General features: G+C 45.7%; 1 protein-coding gene across 1 annotated transcript; it reads left to right on the top strand.

Moving 5' to 3' along the window:
* The first annotated feature begins 7,625 nt into the window (after positions 1-7,625).
* On the top strand, positions 7,626-24,446 carry SLC25A33 (solute carrier family 25 member 33). The gene is made up of 7 exons (XM_034438878.3): positions 7,626-7,822; positions 18,110-18,289; positions 20,567-20,644; positions 20,776-20,876; positions 21,394-21,460; positions 21,729-22,009; positions 23,940-24,446. The coding sequence occupies exons 1-7, from the start codon at positions 7,770-7,772 to the stop codon at positions 24,140-24,142; spliced, it is 963 nt and encodes a 320-aa protein (XP_034294769.2). The 5' UTR covers positions 7,626-7,769; the 3' UTR covers positions 24,143-24,446.
* The last annotated feature ends 159 nt before the right edge of the window (positions 24,447-24,605 follow it).

Consider the following 24,605-nt stretch of genomic DNA (forward strand, 5'->3'; position numbering starts at 1 on the left):
AGCAGGTTCTGACCAGTTCTGGAGAACCCATAGCGGAAATTTGGGGTAGTTCGGAGAACCGGTAGTAAAAGTTCTGACTGGCCCCGCCTCCATCTATTCTCTGCCTCCCAAGTCCCAGCTGATCGGGAGGAAATGAGGATTTTGCAGTAACCTTCCCCTGGATTGGGGAGGGAATGGAGATTTTATAGTATCCTTCCCCTGGAATGGGGAGGGAATGGAGATTTTACAGTATCCTTCCCCTGCCACGCCCACCAAGCCATGCCACGCCCACAGAACTGGTAGTAACAAAAATTTGAAACCCACCACTGCCTACATCTCATCTTCTGCAATAGTCTAAACTCAATTTACGGCCTACAAGTTAAAGAACCTTTTTCCAACGGTGACCACAGACAGCACGATTGATTTTTGTCTCAATTTATGCCCCTGCAAAGAGGGTCAGGATGATGGGACTCCAAGTTATAACTTTAAAAAAAAAGCCAGCTATGATCTCATTGCTGCATCTCTTGATTGGCACCTTCTGTTCACAGGTTGTAGAAAACCATTATAACACTTTTTTGATCCAAGTTAATAGAGTCATTAATCTATACCAGGGATCAGCAACCTGCGGCTCTGGAGCCGCATGTGGCTCTTTCACCTTTCTGCTGCGGCTCCCTGTCACTCAAAATATGCGTCACAATCGCCAATGTGTGACACTCGCCGGCACGTGATTTATTGAGCTTTTCAACCCCCAGTAGGCCAATCATGGATAAATCCAAGAAAAGAAAAGTTTCAGAAGAAAACAGAATATTTAATTCGACTACATATGCTAGTTTTGTGGCTGCTCAAGAAATAGTCAGGCATGGGAAGGGTTTTGTGGCTCCCGGTGTTTTCTTTTCTGTGGGAAACGGGTCCAAATGGCTCTTTGAGTGTTTAAGGTTGCAGAGCCCTGACCTATACGTACCAATAATAACCCCTAAAGCCAAAAAAAACCCAAATTACCCATAACAATAAGAAAGCTACGATCCAAGAAAAAAAAATCTCTTTGGCGAGAAAATAAAACTGGCTACATTAACTTTAAAAACCGCTATAAAGCCTTATGCTACCATTTATTTGTATTCATTTCCCTCCTTCACGTCCATGTTCATATTCATACCTGCTATCCTGTACATGTTTGACAAACTAATAAAAATAAATAAATAAATTGGATCAGCTGAGCAACTGGTTCGGTCAGTACTGTACGTGGATTTTTCTACGGGTTTTTTTTTTTCCCCCTACGACGTTTTGCCATTGAGAGGCTTCTTTTGTGTATTTTGTGTATTTGATTTTAATTAGTTTGTCTCCCGAAGGCCGGCAATGAGTCTTAAAAATTGCTGGCTTCCTTGGAGTTTGAATCCTGTTTAACAAATGTAATTAAATCCTAGATATTGGTTTCCTTGAGGTTTTTTTTAATCCTCTCTTGAATGGATTACCAAATCTGCATTTCTAAAAGCGGCCTCCTCTTTATCTATTTGTGGGGGGACAGGGAGATTGAGTCTGTTATCTGTCTTTTATGAGCGTATTTTCTTCCATTTCTCCTTGAGGGAACTATAATATTCTACCTTTTATTTTTATTTTTTTTTAATATTTCTCAAAATATTTCATTCTCCCAGGAGGGTGGGAGAATGAAATTTACACTAGCAAAAGCTACGTGTGAATCCTGCAGGTAATTAGAGCCAGCCTTTTAAAATTCAGAATCATGAGGACTAGAGTCTTGGTACGTAATAAAAATAAGGCACAGGCCATTTTTTAGGGGGGGGGTCTATTTTTTTCACTGCCCTCTTCGCTTTCTGGGAGTTCCCCTTTGTCTCTTGACACGTAAGTCGGTGTGTTAGTACGGATCACATTTCCCTTCTCCTGTTTGTTAAAAGATTATTTATTTTGCAGGCTTTCCGGAGTGGAGAAACCAGTTTCTCCCTCTTGCAGGGAATAGGTTGTGGATTCTAAATAATTATTTGGCAGAGAAGGGCCGGGAAGCCTCATTTTGGTGTTGTCCAAAAAGTCAGTGGTGAAAACGTGTTTTTTCTTTGGTATTGGCCACTGGGTGGGATGTGTTTATTCTCTACATTGGAACAACCTGTCGGAGAAGTTTTGGGACTATTATTGATTTTGGCAATCGATCAGCTTAAAAAGCTTCCTACCATGGGGAGGAGATATAGAAACATAGCCAGCCACACAAACAGGCTGAAGAACAGTTTTTAATCCGTGGGCTGTCAGACTCCTGAATGAGAAATAACATCATAACTATGTAGTAGTTTACAGACCTCTTACATCCTGGACGTAAACTGTTTCAACTCCTACCCTCAAAACGACGCTATAGAGCACTGCACACCAGAACAACTGGACACAAGGATAGGTTTTTCCCCAACGCCATCCCTCTGCTCAACAAATAATTCCCTCAACACTGTCAAAGTATTCACTAAGTCTGCATTACTATTACTATTAATCCTCTCATTGTTCCTATCACCCATCTCCTCCCACTTATATGACTGTAACTTTGTTGCTGGTATCCTTAAGATTTATATTGACTGTTTCCCTATGACTATCATTAAGTGTTGTACCTTATGATTCTTGACGAACGTATCTTGTCTTTTATGCACACTGAGATCATATGCACCAAAGACAAATTCCTTGTGTGTCCAATCTCACTTGGCCAATAAAGAATTCTATTTATTTATTGGTTCAATTTATATGCCACCCTTCTCCGGAGACTCAGGGCGGCTTATAATGCGTTAAGCAATAGCCTTCATACTTTTGTATAGACCTGCTTAGTAGGGCTTTCGGCCCCCCCTAAGCGGTGTTCTTTTTTATACAAAGTCAGCTTATTGCCCCCACAATCCGGGTCCTCATTTTACCTACCTCGGAAGGATGGAAGGCTGAGTCAACCTTGAGCCTGGTGAGATTTGAACTCGCAGTAATTGCAGGCAACTGGCAGCTAAGTGCTAATTAACAGCACTTTAGTCTGCTGCGCCACCAAGGCTATCTTCTATCTATCTATCTATCTATCTATCTATCTATCTATCTATCTATCTATCTATCTATCTATCTATCTGTTTCCTAGTATGATTTGATTGCTTATTTGTAGCCTATGACTACCATTAAGTGTTGTACCTTATGATTCTTAATGAACATATCTTTTATGTATACTGAGATCATATGCACCAAAGACAAATTCCTTGTGTGTCCAATCACACTTGGCTAATAAAGAATTCTATTCTATTCTAGTATGCTGGACTGCAGGGCCGGCGCAACCTGCAATGTTCACACTGGTTGCAATAAGACTGGGTGTTAGTTAATATTATTTATTGGGTTAGGGATTTTCTGTCTTCACTGTGAGTTGTATTGTGTTGTGGGGTGGTGCAATGAGGGAGCTCAACCAATCTCATTGTACATGTGTTGTGCACTGACAATAAAGATGTTTTATTGTTGTTGTTGTTGTTGTTATTATTATTATTGGTTAATCTTTAGTGAGATTCACAGCCTTCGAGGCTGGTTAATAGCTCAGCAGCTCGTGTCCTAACCAAGGACCCAGGAACTATTAAGGTATCGTTGGAGGATGTAAGCTGTTCTGAGTAAGGTGGTTTTTTGTAAAGTCAAAATGTTCAAGTCCGGCAAATTTAGAATTTCTAAAAAGCGGGGTAGCCCTTTGGATATTGCTCCAAGGGCTCCGATTACAATCGGGACAACACACGATTTCTTTTTCCACAGTCGCTCAACTTCAATTTGCAAGTCCCGGTACTTTGTGATTTTTTTCTTGCTGCTTATCTTCAATCCGTGCATCACCAGGTATTGCAATGTCAATGAACCATACTTTTTTCTTTTCAACTATTGTTATGTCAGGTGTGTTGTGGACCAAGTGCCTGTCAGTCTGAATCCTAAAGTCCCACAAGATCTTGAGTTTCGCATTCTCTAAAACTTTCTCAACCTGATGTTCCCAGTGGTTTTTTGCTGTACTCAAATCCAAACGTCTGGCACAATTTCCAGTGAATGATCTTAGCAACGCGGTCATGGCGTTGTAGGTAGTCGGTTTGTGAAATTTTGCTGCACCCACTGATCAGGTGGTCGACTGTCTCATCTTTTTATTCAATCATCTTATTATTCAAAACACGTGCCCCAAGCGTATGGGAATCATAATTCTTGAAACCTCGCTGGAATTCAAATTCTGTTTTCCACCACCACCACCACCAAAGATTCTGCCTCTTTCACTGACTTAGACATCAACACAAAACTATTTTTAAGCACTTGATGGGGAAATATGCCACTGTCCCAAAGGTGAAGGTTTTAAAGTCATCTGCCCAGAAGAATGTTTGCCTCCAGGAAAGAGCCTTTCAAAACCATCACGAGATCCTTAAATCAACAGAGTCTGCAAACAAGTTTATCTCACCTAAATTCCGATGACCTCCCAAAGACCAACAATGCCATTTGTGAACTTGAATGAAGCAAGACATGTTATCTTGTCTTGCAAATGTCTGTGATATTTATGCTGGGGAACCTTATCAGCTTTGGGGGAGAACAAACAAGGATTTAAGGAAGCGATTGTAAAGGGAATTTCAGATATATTTTTAAATTATTATTCAGAGCCAGTTGTTTTAAAATTCCTCTGGCTCAACTTTCCTACTGGGAATAATTACTGGGTCATATGAAAAAAAAAATAAGATACTTAATCATTCACATAATTACAGCAGCACGAATAGTTTTCGCCCAAAACTGGAAAAACAATGACATACCATCAGAAGACAAGGTGATTTAAAAAATCATGGAGTCTGTGGAAATGGATAAACTCACAAAGGAGACACAAGAAAAAGATGAAACAGAATATTATTTAGTCTGGGAGAAATGGTATAAATGGTTGGAGGAAAGTGTGGAGGGGAAAGAGGGACAAAGGAAGACTAAATAATGGTTAAATTAGGTGGAGAAATATAGAAACAAATGGGAAGATATAAAAATTGTGGAAAGGAAATTAGGCACATGTTTATGTCAAATGTAAATAAAATAATTAGAAAAATGGAATATATTATAACGGTATATATATATGATGTACTAGAAATATATGTATAAGGATATATTAAGATAGGAAAGAGAAAATGTATAAATATGGCTTACTGATGCGAAGATGTTGAAAAGAAGAAGATGTAAATATCTGTTTTTGTTTGTTTTTTAAAAAAAACTATTTAATAAAATTAAAAAGATTTTATTTATTTATTATATTTCTATACCGCCTTTCTCCCATAGGACTCAAGGCGGCGTACAGTCAAGAAAAAGATAGATACACAAACATCATAAAATTGCTAATTAAAATTATTATTATAACATAGTTTGGCCCAATTAAATAGAACCTAAAATTAGATAACATTTAGATAATTTTAATTTTAATATCCTGGGAGCCTGACTAGGTGGCTCTGAGTCACCAAGCTTGTCTCTCAGTCACTGAGCTTGTCGATCAGGAAGCAGTTCGGCGGTTCGAATCCCTAGCACAGGTCTCCTGCGTGAGTAGGGGGGTTGGACTAGATGATCTCCAAAGGTCCCTTCCAACTCTGTTCCTGTTACTGTAAGGCTGGCATTAAAATAACCAGGGAAATAACGAACAGATTATCCAACCTCAAACAGTGGCTGGATAAATAACTTGGTTGTGGTGTTGTTGTTTTTTACTACGGTATGAATTTTTATTTTATTTTTTTAAATGCATTTTTCTAATTTGTTTATGAAGAAGCCAGCAGTTGGCAAATCTCTCATGTCTCCTTCCGAGTTGACCTTCCTTCCAAGGGATCCTGTGACAAACTGCCTCTGCCTCTTCCCCCAAAGGCAGGGAGGGAGGGTGTGTATGGTTCACAAACACACACAAACACACTTCTCCTTTTGCTAAGCATCTTGAGCCAGACCAACCGTGCCCCCACCCAACCCAGTGACTCTCCGGATTGAGTTGCAATGTGACACCGAGTTCGCATGTTCCTCTTTCCCAGGAAATGCGCCTCTAGGCAAAAGGGTGCGTTGCAAAGGCGGCTTCCCACAATGCACTGTTCCGTCTTTTATTTTTATTTATTTTTATTTTTTACATGTTTAAAAGAGAGATTGTAGCATTAGGGACTATTAACTCTGGCTGAGTCACCTTCTAAGCCGGTGTTTGGCCACTCTGGCAAACTTGAAGAAGTTTAGGCCAGTATTTGTTCAATCTGGGCGACTTTTAAAAAGGGTGGACTTCAACTCCCAGAATTCCCCAGCCAGCATGGATGGATGGACGGATGGGGAATTCTGGGAGTTGAAGTTCCACAGATCTTGAAATTGCCCAGGTTGAGAAACACTGAAATAGGAGGTGATCGTTCTGGATGCCTTCCAACTCTATGATTCATGGCTGGCTGGGGAATTCTGGGAGTTGAAGTCCACCCTTTTTGAAAGTTGCCCAGGTTGAACAAATATTGGCCTAAGCTAGAATGGGCTGTGGCAAACCATGGCTTAGCCTTGGATGCTCATTTCTTCTTTGCTTGACCTTCCCTGGAAAACCAGCTTCAATGGAGCAGGACAACCTAGTGTGTGGGACTAAAGACAAAGCTCTCCCTCTGTGTGTGTGTGTGTGTGTGTGTGTGGTGTGAAAGAGATGGACAGAGAGAGAGATGGAGAGGGGGAGAGACAGAAAGGGAGAGATGGAGGGAAGAGAGAGGGAGAAAGGAGAGAGAAGGGAGAGAGGGAGGAGAGAGAGGGGAAGAGGGGGAGGGGTGGTGGAGACGGAGAGAGAGAAGGAGGGGAGGGGGTGAGAGGGAGGGAGGAGAGAGGAAGAGGGGGATGGGTGGTGGAGAGGGAGAGAGAGAAGGAAGAGGAGGAGAAAGGGAGGGAGGAGAGAGGAAGAGGGGGAGGGGAGGGGGAGAGGGAGAGAGAGAGAGAGGGAGGAGAGAGAGGAAGAGGGGGAGAGAGGAAGGGGGAGGGGAGAGGAAGAGGGGGAGAGAGGGAGGAGAGAAAGAGGGAGGGGAGGGGGAGGGGGAGATAGAGAGAGGGAGGAGAGGAAGAGGGGGAGAGGGGAGAGAGGAAGGAAGAGAGGGGGGAGAGAGAGGGGAGAGAGGAAGAGGGGGAGGGGTGGGAGAAAGGGAGAGAGAGGAGGGGAGGGGGAGAAAGGGAGGGAGGAGAGAGGAAGAGGGGGAGAGGAAGAGAGTGAGAGAGAGCCAGCCACGTAGCTGCGCATGGTGTCACTCATAGTTCCACACATCCCTGGGAAAGGGGACCAAGCGGTGAGCTGCGATTCCAACTTTTTTTTTTAAAATTTATGTTTATTTTGGGGCTCACGAATAATCCATCCAATACGGAAACTCCCCACCAGCTCAACCCCCCCCCCCACCTTCCTTCCCACGGTGTCCCCATTCATAAGAAGAGGAAGAAAAAAAAAACAACCGAGCCCCGCCCCCTCCGCGGAGCCCCGCCCCTTTCCTTTATGACGCCAGGCCGGCCTCTGTTGCGTCACCCTCCCGGCTCTCGTCCTCGCCTCACCCCCCTCCCACCCCGCCTTTCCCTCCCGAGCCCGGCCAATCGCGTCCCTCGGCGCCCCTCCGCGTCATCGCCCTCCCCCCTCGCGCCTCCGCCGTCCTCGTGGTTGGCTCGCTCCGCACGTGGAGCCCGGCGCCGGCATCGCGTGACAACGGCGCAGGCGCAGTAGCGAGCCAGGCCATCCTTTGGCTGGCAGTTCGGGAGTTTCGGCAGTTCGTAGCGCAGCGCCGGGAAGGACCGAGGCCGGCTTTGGGGCGAGGTGGGAGGGGGCGGGCAGGCAGGCAATGGCCGGGGTCTCGTCGGAGAAGAGCACGCTGCTTCATCTGTTCGCCGGGGGGTGAGTCCTGCGCCGCCTCCTCTGCCCCATTCATGCTTTCCTCCCTTTTTCCCACGCCCCCCATTCATAAATTCTCCCCTCCGTTCCCACGGCCCCCCCCCATTCATAATTTTTCTCCCCTTCCCCATTCATCCCTTCTTCTCTCCCCGTTTCTTTTTGTCTCCCCCCACCACACCTTTTCTTCATTCAGGAACAGTAACAGAGTGGGAAGGGACCCTTGGAGGTCATCTAGTCCGACCCCCCTGCTCACCCTTCTTGATCGGCAGGCTCAGTGTCTTAGCCACTGAGCCACCTCCTCCTTTCCTCTCCCCCCCTCCCTCTTTCATTGAGAATTTCCACCCTTCTTTCTCCTTGTCAGGTTAAATCCTACTCCTCCCTCCCCGATTTTCTGATTTCCTCCCCCCTCCCCTCCTCCTTCCTTGGGGCTCTTCTTTCTCATTTGTTCCCCCCACCCCATACTTTTATTTGAATTATGGGGTCAAATATATATATATATATATATCTTTTTAATTGTATTTTAATGTTTGTAGTTTATGTTTTTTACTTTGGCTGTACACCGCCCTGAGTCCTCAGGGAGAAGGGCGGTATATAAATTTGATATAAAATAAAAAAAAATAAATACTTTATATGCTGATCTCCCATGGACAGTAGCAGTCTACCTTTGGCTGTCAGAAAAAAAAATCCTGGGGGGGTTGGGGGCTGCAGGACCGATCCCTGCACTGGGCCCCCCCCACCATCACCCCTTCCTCTCCAACCTGTTCTCATCTCCAGGTTGTCCCCGATCTAGTAGATCACCCATTGCATCAGATCCCTTAGATGAGGGGTCTGCAACCTTAAACACTCAAAGAGCCATTTGGACCCGTTTCCCACAGAAAAGAAAACACCGGGAGCCACAAAAACCCTCCCCGTGCCTGACTATTTCTTGAGCGGCCTTTTCTTCTGAAACTTTTCTTTTCTTGGATTTATTCATGGTTGATCTACCGGGGGGGGGGGTTGAAAAACTCAATAAATTGTCGCACATTGTGATGCCTATTTTGAGTGACAGGGAGCCGCAGCAGAGGGGCGAAAGAGCCACATGTGGCTCCAGAGCCGCAGGTTGCTGACCCCTGCCTTAGGTGCACATGGGTGTCGGAAGCCAATAAATCACCTTGTGGCATCCTCCTTTTTCTTCCGAGAAAGATTTTCTCCGCTTTTGCATAACACAACACAACACACCCTGAAACAACAAACGAAAGGAAGGGGAATTTTTTTTTTTTTTTAAATCAAGGATGTTGTGCAAAAGGCAACGACGGATTGACGAAATGCCCCACCGGTTTGTCTGGGGGGAGGCGGGGGGGGGAAGTAACTGATTCAGCAGACAGGTTATAATTAGAGGCAGGAAATTGTCTGCCAGTAGTATGTAGTCTTTATATGTAGTGTTGATGGATGTTTTTGTCAAAAATCAGAGTTTTTCAGCCCAGGGATTTTAAAAAGTGACGAATAAATGGGCAGTGAGAATAAAATATCAATATGTTATGTGTGGGTCATTATCGGATTCGCAGACGCTTCCTTAAATGGGAGATCATTATGAAATTACTGTGATAATAAGGTTACGAAACCCACAGATTATGGAATCCGCAGATGTAGGGGAAAAGGCTTCTTAAAAGATTAGTGTGTATTTCTGGAGTGCAGTTGCTATCTTTGTTTTCCACTTGTGACTCTGAGTATCAATGTAGACTCCTAGTTTAATCCCTGGATGTAGCTGCTGTTTATTACTTTCTCACCCTCCCTGTTGCTGAAATACTCCTGGGGGAAAGAAAGAGAAAAGGGGAGCTTTGTCAAGGTTTTTTTCCCCCATCCAGAAGCTGCTTTTTCTAAACTCCCACCCACCCCCGTTTCTGAATCTCTGCAGAGTCTTGATGTGCCAAGAAAACCATCTCATGGACAACTGTACTACTACTACTACTACTACTACTACTGCTAATAATAATAATAATAATAATAATAATAATAATAATAATAATAATACATACTCGACATTATTATTATTATTATTATTATTATTATTATTATTATTATTATTATTATTATGCAGGGGTCTGCAACCTTAAACACTCAAAGAGCCATTTGGACCTGATTCCCACAGAAAAGAAAACACCGGGAGCCACAAAACCTTTCCCCGTGCCTGACTATTTCTTGAGCGGCCTTTTCTTCTGAAACTTTTCTTTTCTTGGATTTATTCATGGTTGGCCTACCGGGGGTTGAAAAACTCAATAAATTGCAGGCTGGCAATTGTGATGCCTATTTTGAGTGACAGGGAGCCGCAACAGAGGGGTGAAAGAGCCACATGCGGCTCCAGAGCCGCAGTTTGCTGACCCCTGTACTAGTAGGACGCGGTGGCTCAGTGGCTCAGACGCTGAGCTTGGCGATCGAAAGGTCGGCGGTTCAGCGGTTCGAATCCCTGGTGCCGCGTAACGGGGGGAGCTCCCGTGACTTGTCCCAGCTTCTGCCAACCTAGCAGTTCGAAAGCACGTAAATAAAATGCAAGTAGAAAAAATAGGGACCACCTTTGGTGGGAAGGGAACAGCGTTCCGTGCACCTTTGGCATTGAGTCACGCCGGCCACATGACCACAGAGACGTCTTCGGACAGCGCTGGCTCTTCGGCTTTGAAATGGAGATGAGCACCGCCCTCTAGAGTCGGGAACGACTAGCACATATGTGCGAGGGGAATCTTTACCTTTTACTCAGACATTACCTTAACAGTTCTTAGGTCCTCAGTTAGGACTTGAACTGTGAAGTTTTTAACCAGTCCCAGACTGTGAATCGAATTGAAGATTAAATCTTAAATAACAATAATGGACCCCTAGCAAATCCCTCGCTCTGTTGGCAAAGACCCAAGTTCTCACTTTGGCCCTTTGCAAATAGCAAACTTGGAAGAGTACGTCCCTCTGATTGTGTCACACTTGTTCCTTGGCCTTCTAAGATTGTGTGTGTGTGTGTTTTTCCTGCTCAATTGGCAATGGTTCCACATACCCACACCCACCAACTCCTGATTATTGCATTGCTCCCTTCCGTTCGAAACACAGTGTCCTAAAAAGGGTTGTGTCCCTGCTGTGTTTTGTTCCACGCGACTTCCTTGGCTGTTGCGTAAAAAGGTCATCTCTTCCCAGGTGTTCCCTTCAAATTGGCTTGAGCAATCTGTGCTTTGAAAGCGTAATGGGGCCGGAGTAAAAGAAAGACTTCACGGTGTTCCGAAGGGGAACCGCTAATCGACGAGTTAGATCTTTTCGTCGAGGAAAGATCAACCCGGAATAAATCTTGTTTCCAAACGCTTGACGAGTGGCTGCAAAGCGGCTTTAGCTGGAGGTGAACTGAAGGGCTTGATGTTTTGAAGTCCAGCTAGGATAGTTTATTGATTGATTGATTGATTGATTGGTTCAATTTATATGCCGCCCTTCTCCGGAGACTCAGGGCGGCTTGCAATGCGTTAAGCAATAGCCTTCATACTTTTGTATATACCTGCTTAGTAGGGCTTTTGGGCCCCCCCCCCAAGCGGTGTTCTTTTTTTTATACAAAGTCAGCTTATTGCCCCCACAATCCGGGTCCTCATTTTACCTACCTCGGAAGGATGGAAGGCTGAGTCAACCTTGAGCCTGGTGAGATTTGAACTCGCAGTAATTGCAGGCAGCTGGGCAGCTAAGTGCTACTTAACAGAGCTTTAGTCCACTGCGCCACCAAGGCTCCTTTTATTTTATTATTTTATTTTATTTTCCTTCCACATTCTTAGTGGACAGTACATTGTCTGGGTCAGTTTACTCTATACCAGGGATGGCTAACTTTCTTGCTGTCGCGCGCCAAAAGCGGGGGGAGTGTGGGGGAGTCACACGCGCGCAAGCCCACACCCATAATCAATGGCCTCCCCCACGTCCTGCGCCCCCGTGCATGCACATGTGAGCCCTCCCCGCAGTCCCCCCCCCGTTTTTGGCATGCAACGGCAAAAAGGTTACCGGTGGGCCCGTTTTTTGCCCTCCCCAGGCACCAGAGTCTTTCTTGGAGGCTGGGGAGGGCGAAAACAGCCTTCCCCATTCTCCTGGAGGCTCTCCGGAGGCCAGAAACAGCCCGTTTCACAGCTTCCAGAGGGCCCGGAAGGCCCATTTTTCGCTCTCCCCAGGCAAAAACTACCTCCCCCCCCCGGAGGCCCTCTGAAGGCCAGAAACGGACCATTTCCCGACTTCTAGTGGGCCTGGAAGGCTCGAAAATCAGCTGGCCGGCACACACATGCGCGCTGGAGCCGAGCTAGGGCAACGCTCACGTGCCCACAGATATGGCTCCACGTGCCACCTGTGGCACGCGTGCCATAGGTTCACCATCGCGGCTCTATACAGAATCTTGGTGACGATGCTAGTATTAATTAAATATACATATTAATATTCTTTCAGCTTCTCAGATTTGCATATATATTGTAATTATAATGTATTATATTTTGTAGCAGTGTACAAAGTCGTGTTTTTCCAATTTCTACTTTCTGTCTCTTTATTATTAGCCACTAATTAGATTAGGATTAGATTAGATTAGAATTAGATTAGATTAGAATTAGATTAGATTAGATTAGAATTCTTTATTGGCCAAGTGTGATTGGACACACAAGGAATTCGTCTTTGGTGCATATGCTCTCAGTGTATATAAAAAGACAAGATACATTTGTCAAGAATCATAAGGCACAACACTTAATGATAACTAATGCAACAATTCCCATATTAAGAAGTATTATCCATCATCCCTTATTTTTTACTTTTTAAATATCCATAATAGTAGTCTTAACTTCTAACATTTACTTATACGTACTAACTATAATAGTTTCTATCATATAACGGTACACATCATAATATTTTCCCAACTTTTAGGCTCTAGCTCTATTTTCTAATCTTTAATAAAACAAATCCCATATTAAGTTATATTCTGCGTCTATCCATCATCTCTTGCCCTTTTTAGTATTTCAACTCCTATTGACAGGTAGGATAGCTTTTAAGATTGGGGCTAAACTGTATTGCTCAGCTTAACTTTGAGACCGTCCTCACGCGACACATGTGCTTAAAACAAACCAGAGTTTGTGAGATCACGACTCTTCGGTGGCTCGGGGTTGGCGGGAGAAAAATATGGCTTTTCCAAGCTTTGAAGCGTGCCAATTTCTTGCCAACGTATTCCATTGTTCTCTGAAGCAACAGGAAATGCTTCCTTGCTTTCCTTTCCTTTGCCAAATCCTTGAAACTCGACTTGTATTGGGCGATTTCCCCCGCCTCCCAAAATAGGCCGACTTAAAAGTTGACAGAAATGGTTTTCTGAAATGTAGCTTGGCTCACTGGCACGATCTCTCTCTCTTTCTTTTTTTCCCCTTCCTCTTTCTGTGATTCTGAACTTCTGTCTGCCCTTTAGGGATAGTTGTCACTGGAGGCAAGTAACGTCGGTTATGCGGAAAAGGTCAGTTTCTATTTTGTCTGTTTTGTAAAAGCTTTGCTGGAATTAATGGCGCGCAAACTTCGTAAAATAAGGATTTCTTTGTGGTGCGGTTATTTTCTTTCTTAGAAAGCCGATGGCACGATGGAAATTAAATCTCTTTAGTAACAGCCGGACGCTTCCCTTTTTAAAAAAAGGTATCTAAGCAATGAAACACATGGGATTTTTCCAGCGATACAGCGCGGACAATTCGGTGCTCCAGAGCAAAACATTTTCTGGTTGAACTAAAACGCAGAATTATCAGGAAAGATGCCCTTGTGCTGACTTCGGACTTGTGGGAAGTGCAAGGTTGTGATTTGGTAGAAAGTTGTGCTCCGCCACCATCTGCATTTCCGTGGGAGAACATTTTTCGGGAACAAACGGATCCAAGAGAGATTCAACCTTAGAACTAAGGAGGAGTTTTCTGACAGTGAGAACAATCAACCGAAGTTGCCTTCGGGAGTAGTGGAAGCTTCGTCACCGGAGGTTTTCAAGAAGAGACTGGACTGCCATCTTGTCCGAAATGGTGTAGGGACGTGATGGCGAACCTGTTGGCACGCGGAGCCATATCAGTGGGCAGAGGAGCGTTGCTCTAGCGACCAGCTAAATTTCCGGACCTTCCGGGCCCACCGGAAGTCACAAAACAGGCTGTTTCCGGCCTCCGGGGAGGTAGGGAAGGCTGTTTTCACCCTCCCCAGGCTCCTAGAAAGCCTCCGGAGCCTGGGGAGAGCGAAAAACGGGCCTTCTCATCCCACCAGAAGTCAGTAAACGGGCTGTTTTCGGCCTCTGGAGGGCCTCCGGGGGGCCTGGGGAAGGCTGTTTTCACCCTCCCCAGGTTCCTAGAAAGCCTCCGGAGCCTGGGGAGAGCGAAAAACGGGCCTTCTCATCCCACCAGAAGTCAGTAAACGGGCTGTTTTCGGCCTCTGGAGGGCCTCCGGGGGGTCTGGGGAAGGCTGTTTTCACCCTCCCCAGGCTCCTAGAAAGCCTCCGGAGCCTGGGGAGAGCGAAAAACGGGCCTTCTCATCCCACCAGAAGTCAGTAAACGGGCTGTTTTCGGCCTCTGGAGGGCCTCCGGGGGGCCTGGGGAAGGCTGTTTTCACCCTCCCCAGGCTCCTAGACAGCCTCCGGAGCCTGGGGAGAGTGAAAAACGGGCCTTCTCATCTCACCAGAAGTCAGTAAACGGGCTGTTTTCGGCCTCTGGAGGGCCTCCGGGGGGGTCTGGGGAAGGCTGTTTTCACCCTCCCCAGGCTCCTAGAAAGCCTCCGGAGCCTGGGGAGAGCGAAAAACGGGCCTTCTCATCCCACCAGAAGTCAGTAAACGGGCTGTTTTCGGCCTCTGGAGGGCCTCCGGGGGGCCTGGGGAAGGCTGTTTTCACCCTCCCCAGGTTCCTAGAAAGCCTCCGGAGCCTGGGGAGAGCGAAAAACGGGCCTTCTCATCCCACCAGAAGTCAGTAAACGGGCTGTTTTCGGCCTCTGGAGGGCCTCCGGGAGGTCTGGGGAAGGCTGTTTTCACCCTCCCCAGGCTCCTAGAAAGCCTCCGGAGCCTGGGGAGAGTGAAAAACGGGCCTTCTCATCCAACCAGAAGTCAGTAAACGGGCTGTTTTCGGCCTCTGGAGGGCCTCCGGGGGGGTCTGGGGAAGGCTGTTTTCACCCTCCCCAGGCTCCTAGAAAGCCTCCGGAGCCTGGGGAGAGCGAAAAACGGGCCTTCTCATCCCACCAGAAGTCAGTAAACGGGCTGTTTTCGGCCTCTGGAGGGCCTCCGGGGGGTCTGGGGAAGGCTGTTTTCACCCTCCCCAGGCTCCTAGAAAGCCTCCGGAGCCTGGGGAGAGCGAAAAACGGGCCTTCTCATCCCACCAGAAGTCAGTAAACGGGCTGTTTTCGGCCTCTGGAGGGCCTCCGGGGGGCCTGGGGGAAGGCTGTTTTCACCCTCCCCAGGCTCCTAGACAGCCTCCGGAGCCTGGGGAGAGTGAAAAACGGGCCTTCTCATCCCACCAGAAGTCAGTAAATGGGCTGTTTGGACTAGATGACCTTACAAGGTCCTTTCCAACTCTTATTAGTCTAAATTGAATTATGTCTCTGTTGCTTTGAGCAGTAGAGCTAACAGCTTCTGCTTTCTTCCTTGCTCCAGACAACCCATCGCACGCAAGCCGAAATATTTTTCTTGCCGCAGCTGTTAAATCGCCAGCAGGGCGGGGACGATGGGATGTGTAATCCCAACACCTCTTGCAGCGTTGGTCAACCCCCGGCACGCGTTTCGTGCAATCCGGCAAGCTTGCATTTGTCCAATTGGAAATGGCAGTGATGTCCCAGTCTATGATCGGATTTGAAAATAATTACTTTGGGCAGGAAGGATTTTATAATGAGGCATAATGATAGGGAATACAACCTGAGATTTTTTTTCTTTTAACAATTTCAGGTTGTTGCTTGTTTTTGTTTTTTTTCCCCCCAGTTGGCACATGTAACCGAAACGCAAATCTTGCTTCAAAGCAGGACTTGCTTGGTACGGCTTAAACATTAATCCGTTCCGGCAGTGAAGGGTGGAATTTTATTTTTGAAACTGCTGGTTAATTTGCAAAAATCTTTGAAAACAAGGCTTGGATAACTCTGGGCCCTTTAACGACCTGTGGACTTCAACTCCCAGCATTCCCGAGACAGCCACGACTGGGGAATTCTGGGAGTTGAAGTCCACAGGGTGGTAATGGGGCCATAGCTGCCCGCCCGTTTTAAAAGATTCTGCACATCGTTTTGATAGACAAGGGAGCTCCGAAATGAATACTTTTCAGGTAGTCCTTGGCTGACGGCTGCAGCGGAGCCCGGAGATTTCTGTGACTAAGTGAGACATGTGTTCAGTGAGTTTTGCCCCTGTTTTACGACCTTTCTTGGCATGTTCTTTGTTAAGTGCATCATTGCAGTCATAGGCCAACCACGGATAAATCCAAGAAAAGAAAAGTTTCAGAAGAAAACAGAACGTTTAATTCAGCTACATAGGCTAGTTTTGCCGCTCAAAAAATAGTCAGGCACGGGAAGGGTTTTGTGGCTCCCGGTGTTTTCTTTTCGGTGGGAAACGGTGTCCAAATGGCTCTTTTGAGTGTTTAAGGTTGCAACCCCTGTTCTAGGCAGGAGACATTATATATAGCAATAGCCCTTAGACTTATATGCCGCTTCACAGCGCTTTCCAGCCCTGTCTAAGCGGTTTACAGAGTCAGCCTATTGCACCCCCAATAATTTGGGTCCTTATTTTACCGACCTCGGAAGGATGGAAGGCTGAGTCAACCTTGAGCCTGGTGAGATTCGAACTGCCAAATTGCAGGCAGTTCGAATTGAGATTCGAACTGCCAAATCCTGGTCATATGGTTTTTTAATTTTTTGAAAACACATCACACCAGATCTGCGGATAGCAGGCACCGCCCTCCCGACAGAAGGTCTCGGAACAGAGTTGGAGGGGACCCTGAAGGTCTTCTAGTCCAACCCTCTGCTTAAGCAGAAGACCCTGTGCCATTTCAGACAGGTGGTTGTCCAATTTCTTCTTGAAAGCCTCCAGTGATGGACGTCTCAAAGATGCTTTTTTTCCAAGAGGCAGCTGGACTTTCCGGTGTTTTTTTCTTTGAAGACGTTTCGCTTCTCGCCCAAGAAGCTCCTTCAGCTCAGAGCTCAGATGAGCCAAATTATTTAATTCAATTTTAGTTCTGTTTTTTAAATTTTGTATGTATGTATTTTATTGTTGGCTGTTCACCGCCCTGAGTCCTTCGGGAGAAGGGCGGTATACAAATTAAATAAAAGTAAAAGTAAACAGCCCCTCAAATATTGGAACACTGCTGCTCAACTGAGGTCGGGGATGAGGGGCCTTGTAGTCCTGGCCAAAGTGGCAGGGCTCCTGCACCCCTGAAGCCCACTTTGGATTTTGCTGATATTTCCGACTCTGCTAAAAGAGGCCAAAGATCGGATTTGCACGGCAGGGTTGCGCCAATGAAAATATTTGCCCTCGGAGTACTACGCCAGACAGCGCCTGGTTAACCTTTAGCATTGTTTTTTTTTAGGAAGGCCACCGCGAGGCTTTATTACCGTAGGTAATAAAAGCAGGAAAAAGGATGCCATATTAGGAGGAGACTCTATGGTGGGGGGCAACTGGACTTCCGGTTGGCTCCAGAATTGAACGCGGGGCTTCCGGTTAGGACATTTGTGGCTCTTTGAGTGTTTAAGGTTGCCGACTCCTGCCGTAGGTAATAAAAGCAAGATGTAGGTAATCCTCAGTTTACGACGACTGTTTTTATGAAATTTATTTGCCATCCATCTCGTATCCAGTGACCCCGGGCGGCTTACAACATAAAAGCATGAAATGCATTAAAAACATTGAAAATCGTGATCCGTAGAAACACACGGCCGATAAAAACAGATTTATTAAGAAATAAAATTGTTAACACGCAGCCGGACACACCGGCAAAGGGTTAGCTGCAGATAGAAGAATTTCTTAGGGTTAGGTGGGCGGCTATATTGATTTAATTAAAATATTGATTTTATGGATTAATTCATTAAATTGAGGAAGGGAAAACTGCTGCCATTAGCCGGGTCTGATCTAAACCTAACGCTTTCTCTTTTCTTCACGTCAAGCTTTCAGGATACTCTGCACCACATAAAGTGAGCCTAACTTGTAGCTTAGCCTCCTTAATTAGTATTTAAAGTAGGTTTGATGATGATGATTATTTTTAAATCAATGCATTTAAAAAAATTCAAATTCTTCTTTTTTTTTTTCCTTCCGCTAACGTTGGATTTTTTGTTTTGTCTTTCTTTCCTTTTTCGGTATGCTGAATGTTGCAGATGCGGTGGGACAGTGGGGGCCATCTTCACCTGCCCTTTGGAAGTGATTAAGACAAGGTTGCAGTCCTCAAGGTTGGCCTTCCGGGCTGTCTATTATCCGCAGGTCCATCTGGGCACGCTCAGCGGCGAAGGCGTGGTCCGTCCTACCTCTTTGCCCCCAGGTGTCCTCCAGGTGCTGAAGTGAGTGTCTTAAAAGTGTGGTCTTTGCATATATCGAAAGATTTTATATTGTTTGTTTAGCCTTGGCTGCTTTAAGACTTGTGGACTTCAACTCCCAGAATTCCCCAGCCAGCCATGGCTGGCTGGGGAATTCTGGGAGTTGAAGTCCACAGGTCTTAAAGTGGCCAAGGCTGAAAGAATACTATCTTAATCTATAGAAAAAAATATTAGAAAAATTCCTAAATGTTTTGCACTCAGAACCCCACTTCTAAACATTGTGGAAGACCCCAAAATCATTTTTCTATGATTTTTTTCAATATCTATATGAACAGTGTGTCATCCGATTATAGTCAATTTGAGCATTGATATCACAAGAGTAATAATATTCATTAGTACTGGTCATATAACAGTGTTTTTTCAACATAATAATACTGATTATTAATACTAATTCATATAAGAAACATATCGTAATAAGCCCTCATAGTAAAATTAATCCTTCTCTTCTAATTCGAAATGTTCCAACTTCTGTTTCTATTGGTTAACCATTGATAAAAACGAAATCCCCATATTTCAAAATATTCCATATCTTCCTTCTCTTTAATTTCAAGTGTTTGTCTATCCATTTCTGCACGTCCTAGTATTTTTTTAAAAAAAATATTATTATTATTATCTTCTCTTCTGTAGGGAACTCCACACCTTTCCAACGTTGTGAAAATTCAATTCTGGCCGCTGTTAAGACATATCGTATTAGATACACAGTTCCCTTTATTATATTTTTCTGGTATAACACCCAATGGAAATATTTCTGGTTTTAAATCTAGGGAATTAGGGAGTTTTTAAAGAAACGCCGGCCGATATTTATAATGTTGAAGGCAGCTGATTGTCCTTGATCGCTTCTCGGTGCAATTTTTTAAAGAGAGGGAACATTTTCAGGGAAGGCATATATCCATGCCAGGGGGAAAAAAAAATTTAAAAAGCTTGCTCGGCTGTTTTAAAAATACCCCCCTACACACACACCTTGGCAGTGATCTCTGCTGAGTCTGCATGCATTATGTAAGCGCAAAAGGGGGCTGGAGAAGAGAGGGAGGTTGGTGGGCAGTTCTGGCCTGAGATAAATAAATCTGAATAAAAGCAAGTTTAAAAGAAAAAGAAAAAAAAAATCCGGCACCGTTGCCAGTTTAACATAATAAGAGGCCAAGCCGTGCTCCTCCTCGGCAGCCTCCTGGCCCCTCTCCCCTTTTTTAAAAAAAAAACTCTCCGTTCCCACGGAAAATGGGAATTAGCAACTCTCCTCTGAACTTGTAAAGACAATGCAGGGTTTGTGTTTCCTACGTCGTCGGCTCCAAAAACCACAATTATTCCCCGTTCCAGCAGTGGGATGTCTTGGAAACCCAGATTAAAACAGACACCCACCCACCCCCGAATTCTTAGGGGTGACGCCGCACCACAGCCTGGTGTCTTTTGCGAAATTGGCCGGTATTTGCCCAGCCGTGAACAGCTGGAAAAAATAAATGCGTCGGAAGGAATGTCCGTTTGGGTTCAGTTCCAAGTGGGGAAGAAAAGACACAGGTGGAAAACATGGCGGCTGCTTGGAAAGAAAGAAAGGTTTTTAACGGTGGGCGGGATCCCATGCCTTGATCTCGGGTGAAGAGAAAAAAAAAGGGAAGAGATGCTGAGATTGCCTGAGTTTTATGCCTTCTCTGGGCTTTTCTGAATTTGAGCCTGTATTCTGATTGGTTGTCAGACTCCCATGGGGTCATGCAGGGGTAACTTTGTAGGTTGTCTGTCTCCCAGGCTTGGTTGACTCTTGCTGGGTGATGATGTAATGAAAGGGCTTTTGGGCAATTCCTACTATGGCTCCTGCCTGAAGGAGGTAGATCTTTGTTATGTAGAATAGACTGGCCCAGGCCTTAGCGGCCCACTGACAAAGGTGGGGCCTGAGTTTCTGCCTCCCTTTTAGGGAAAATATTCTGCCCTTTTAATATTTCCTAAAATATCTCATTTTCCTAGGAGAGGGGTGGATGCTAACTTCTTACAAAGACGAAACCCTGTTGTAGCCTGGATAAAATGACTTATCTTGTGCAGTGGTAGTATTAAGCAGGTTCTATCCAGTTCGGCGAACTGGTAGCGGCGGCTGCGGGAGGCTCCGCCCACCCGCACGTAATCACATCCCATTTATCCACGTTTTTGATGCTCTGTGCACGCATATTTCCATACTGTTTTTAGTTGCTTTGAACAAATCTGCTTAAGTTTCTCCTCCTCTTCCCTCTTCCCCCCCCTCTTTTTTTTGTTTTCCAGGTCCATTTTGGAAAAGGAGGGCCCGAAGTCACTTTTCCGTGGGCTGGGGCCCAATCTGGTTGGAGTTGCGCCATCCAGGTAAAAATTTGAAGGCGGTTTTTCAATTCCAAAACTCACTTAACAAATGCCTTGCTTAACAAGAGAAATTTTTGGCTCCACTTTGGTTGTAAGCTGAGGACTCAACCTGTGTTTGTTTTGACTCTTTGCAGGGCTGTTTATTTTGCGTTTTATTCCCGAGCGAAGGAGCAATTCAACCACGTTTTCGTACCCAACAGCAATATGGTCCATATCTCTTCGGCGGCTTCCGCAGGTAGGTTAACCTGTCCAGGTACCACGTCTTTCTTTGCTCGTTCTTGTTCCGGTTGGACCGAGCATCCTGGCACTTTGCCCCAAATCCATCAGGCGCTTCCCCATTGCTCCACTGGAGGGAGAACATCATGGCTGCCTTTCCAGAGGAAGCTGCGAAGGAACAGTCATCACAAACAATTGCCGCTCTAGGACGCCACACTCACTCTTCTTAATGGCCCAGACGTTCCAGAGTTATGCTGGAACACACACACACCAGGGTGTCTTACCCCCACAGTATTTGTTTCCAGATAGTAAGTCATCCGTGTACCAAGTTTGGTTAAAATTGCTCGAGGCGTTCCAGAGTTATGCTGGAACATACATACATACAACCTTTTTTATATAAATAGTGTTTTGCACAATCCGGATTCTCACTCCTGCACTCCAGAGCGTGCTGACCGGGGGAGGGGGGATCCTGGGGATTGAAGTTCCTCAAAGGACTGATCCCATCTTTTCTGCTGGTTTTCTTTGCTCTTCTCCAGCTTTTGTGACGAACTCCCTGATGAATCCCATCTGGATGGTGAAAACCAGAATGCAGCTAGAAAGAAAGTAAGCAGGGAGGGGTATAGCTGGGTGGGGGAATTCTGGGAGTTGAAGTCCATCTACCTTCAAAGTTGTGAGCTTGAGAAAATGCTGTGCTAAAGCCTTAAATTTTAGAGATGAACAGGATACATTTCTGTTTTGAAGGGGGATAGAACTGGCAACGAGGGCATCCCCCATTTACCAACTAGTTGTAAACACCAGGATAGGCCCTAGTGAACTATTTAAAAATCTAGTTAAACCCATCACTCATTTGCTGATCGTTTCTGCCTGTTAGAGTCCGCGGCTCAAAGCAAATGAACACCCTCCAATGCGCCAAGTACGTTTACCGCTCTGAAGGCATCCGGGGTTTTTACCGAGGCCTCACCGCCTCCTACGCGGGCATCTCCGAGACCATCATCTGCTTTGCTATTTATGAAAGATTGAAGCAACTCTTAAAAGATCCCAGCTGGTCCCCTTTCACTGGAAACCCAGAGAAGAATTCCACCAATTTCCTCGGAATCACGGTTGCCGCTGCCATTTCCAAAGGATGCGCGTCTTGCATCGCTTACCCACACGGTAGGTTTTTTCCTGTTTTCATCCACATCTCTAAAACTTCCCCCTGGCCTAGCAGAACCTTTTATTCAACCAAGCAAAGCCAATCATTGAAGGATTTGCCTCGTCTTCTTTTTTTAACGCACCATAATCACTTGCGGGGTGGAATCTGGGCAACTGTATGGAGCTAGCAGAGTGTTTTACTGGCCGGATGCCCTCCTGTCACCAGTGCGGAGTTTCATTCAGCAGATATATTCTCAGTGTGCCCAGAGAGAGAAATATCAGCCTCTACCTACTCACAGCCTCCTGATTTTGAGGCGAGAGTTCCACCTCTTGGCCACCGCACCACTACAAGGATTTGCCTCTTGTTGTTGTGAAAATCAGGTTTCTAGTCCTTATTGTTCCGAGCACACCTTGCTCCGGAACGTTCCCCCTCCAAGCAGCGTTCCTATGTGAGAGAAAACAAGACAGCTACACACTTTCCCACAGAAAGTGGGGGGGAGAGTGTTAAATCAAGCAGGACGCAGGTGTCTTTAACACGTAAGTGTGGCCAAATTTGGCATTCTCTGTGCAACAGAAGAATTTTGAATTTTGTTCGTAATTGGTGCTTCACGGTAACTCGTGAGATGCTTAATTTTTAGATGTTTTCTGGATTTGGAATGTTTTTTTCCCCTCTTAACAATGGTGGAGACTTTCACTAGCCTGCAGAATTAGAGCCCTTTTGATCTGTTTTGACCAACCCATGTTTTTTTTTTATTTGATTTATATGCCGCCCTTCTCCGGAGACTCAGGGCGGCTTACAATGTGTTAAGCAATAGCCTTCCTACTTTTGTATATTTTATACAAAGTCAGCTTATTGCCCCCACAAACTGGGTCCTCATTTCACCTACCTTAGAAAGGATGGAAGGCTGAGTCAACCTTGAGCCTGATAAGATTCGAACCTGCAGAAATTGCAGGCAGCTGTGTTAATAACAGGGTGCATTAAACCACTGTACTACCAAGGCTCCTAATTTTTATGCCACCCCCAATCAGTGCTGAATTTACCGTACTTTTTGGAGTATAAGACACACTTCCCCCCCCCTCCAAAAAGAGGGTGGAAATGTCGATGCGTCTTATACACCGAATATCGCCATTTTTGGCCTCCTGAAACCTCACCCTGCGTGTCCTGTTTTCGCAAAAAACGAGCCCGTTTTTGGCCCCTCGAATCCCCCACGCATCCCGTTCTTGCCCTCCCCAGGCCCCAGGAGCACTCTGCAGGCAGGGGTGGGTTCTACTTACCTTTACTACCGGTTTGCAACGGGAGCGCGCACACAGATCACCATTGATGTTGTCAGGGCGGGTGGACAGAGCCCAGTGGTGGGTTTCAAAATTTTTTTACTATTGGTTCTGTGGGCGTGGCTTGGTGGGTGTGGCATGGCATGGTAGGCGTGGCAGGGGAAGGTTACTGCAAAATCCCCATTTCTTCCCGATCAGCTGAGAGTTGGGAGGGGGGCAGGGCCAGTCAGAATTTTTATTACCAGTTCTCCAAACTACTCAAAATTTCCGCTACCAGTTCTCCAGAACTGGTCAGAACCTACTGAAACCCACCTCTGGCGGAGCCTCCCGCCGGTTTTACTACCGGTTCTATAGAACCGGGAGCAACCCACCACTGTCTGCAGGCCTCCCAAACCCTCTGCGAGTCCTCGTTTCTGCGAAAAACGGGCCCATTTTTGCAAAAAAAACGAGCCCATTTTTGGGGAAAACGGGATGCGCAGAGGGTTTGGGAGGCCTGCAGAGTGCTCCTTGGGGCCTGGGGAGGGCAAAAACCAGACGCACAGAGGCCAAAAGCTATTTCCCCCCCCTTGTTTTCGTCTTTGAAATCTTGGTGCGTCTTATACTCTGGCGCGTCTTATCGTCCGAAAAATACGGTAAATGCAGGCTGTTGTCCTGACATTTCGTTTCTCCCTGTCCCCAGAGGTCATCCGGACGAGGCTACGCGAGGAAGGAACCAAGTATCAGTCCTTCCTCCAGACGGCCCGTCTGGTCTTCCAGGAAGAAGGCTATTTCGCTTTTTACCGCGGACTTTTTGCTCAGCTGATGAGGCAGATCCCGAACACGGCTATCGTCCTGTCGACCTACGAATTGATCGTGTATCTGTTAGAAGATCAAGTGAAGTAGCCGTCCGAAGCCGAGACCGAATGCAGCCAGTAACAAATAATAATAATAATAATAATAATAGCACGATTGTGGGACAGTTCACAACACACTAGGGGAAAAAAACAAACTTTTGAAACGGACAGTCTTGCTCGCTGGATGTTGTTTTGAGGAGGGGGCATTTCTCCTCTCCCCCCACCCCATTGCAATTTCCCTTCCAGAATCTTTGTTTTTAAAGGTATGTATGTTAATAAGAGTTATTGCTTTCTTTTTTTTTTTAACTTAAATGAGAGACGGTTCAGAAATTAAAAAGAATGACTGAATTAAATTATGTTATTTAATTTCTGCGGATGCTGTTGGGACAGACTCTTCTTTTATACGCTCGTATAGCATGGGCAAGAAACATTGGACATAACATACAACGGGAGGACTGGGGAAAAGTATGGGAAACTAATTATATCATGACTAAATCAGCAGTTTATAGAGA

The sequence above is a fragment of the Pantherophis guttatus genome, chromosome 15, assembly GCF_059756535.1.
Source record: "Pantherophis guttatus breed Tessera chromosome 15, ASM5975653v1, whole genome shotgun sequence".
In the NCBI taxonomy this organism is placed as follows: domain Eukaryota; kingdom Metazoa; phylum Chordata; class Lepidosauria; order Squamata; family Colubridae; genus Pantherophis; species Pantherophis guttatus.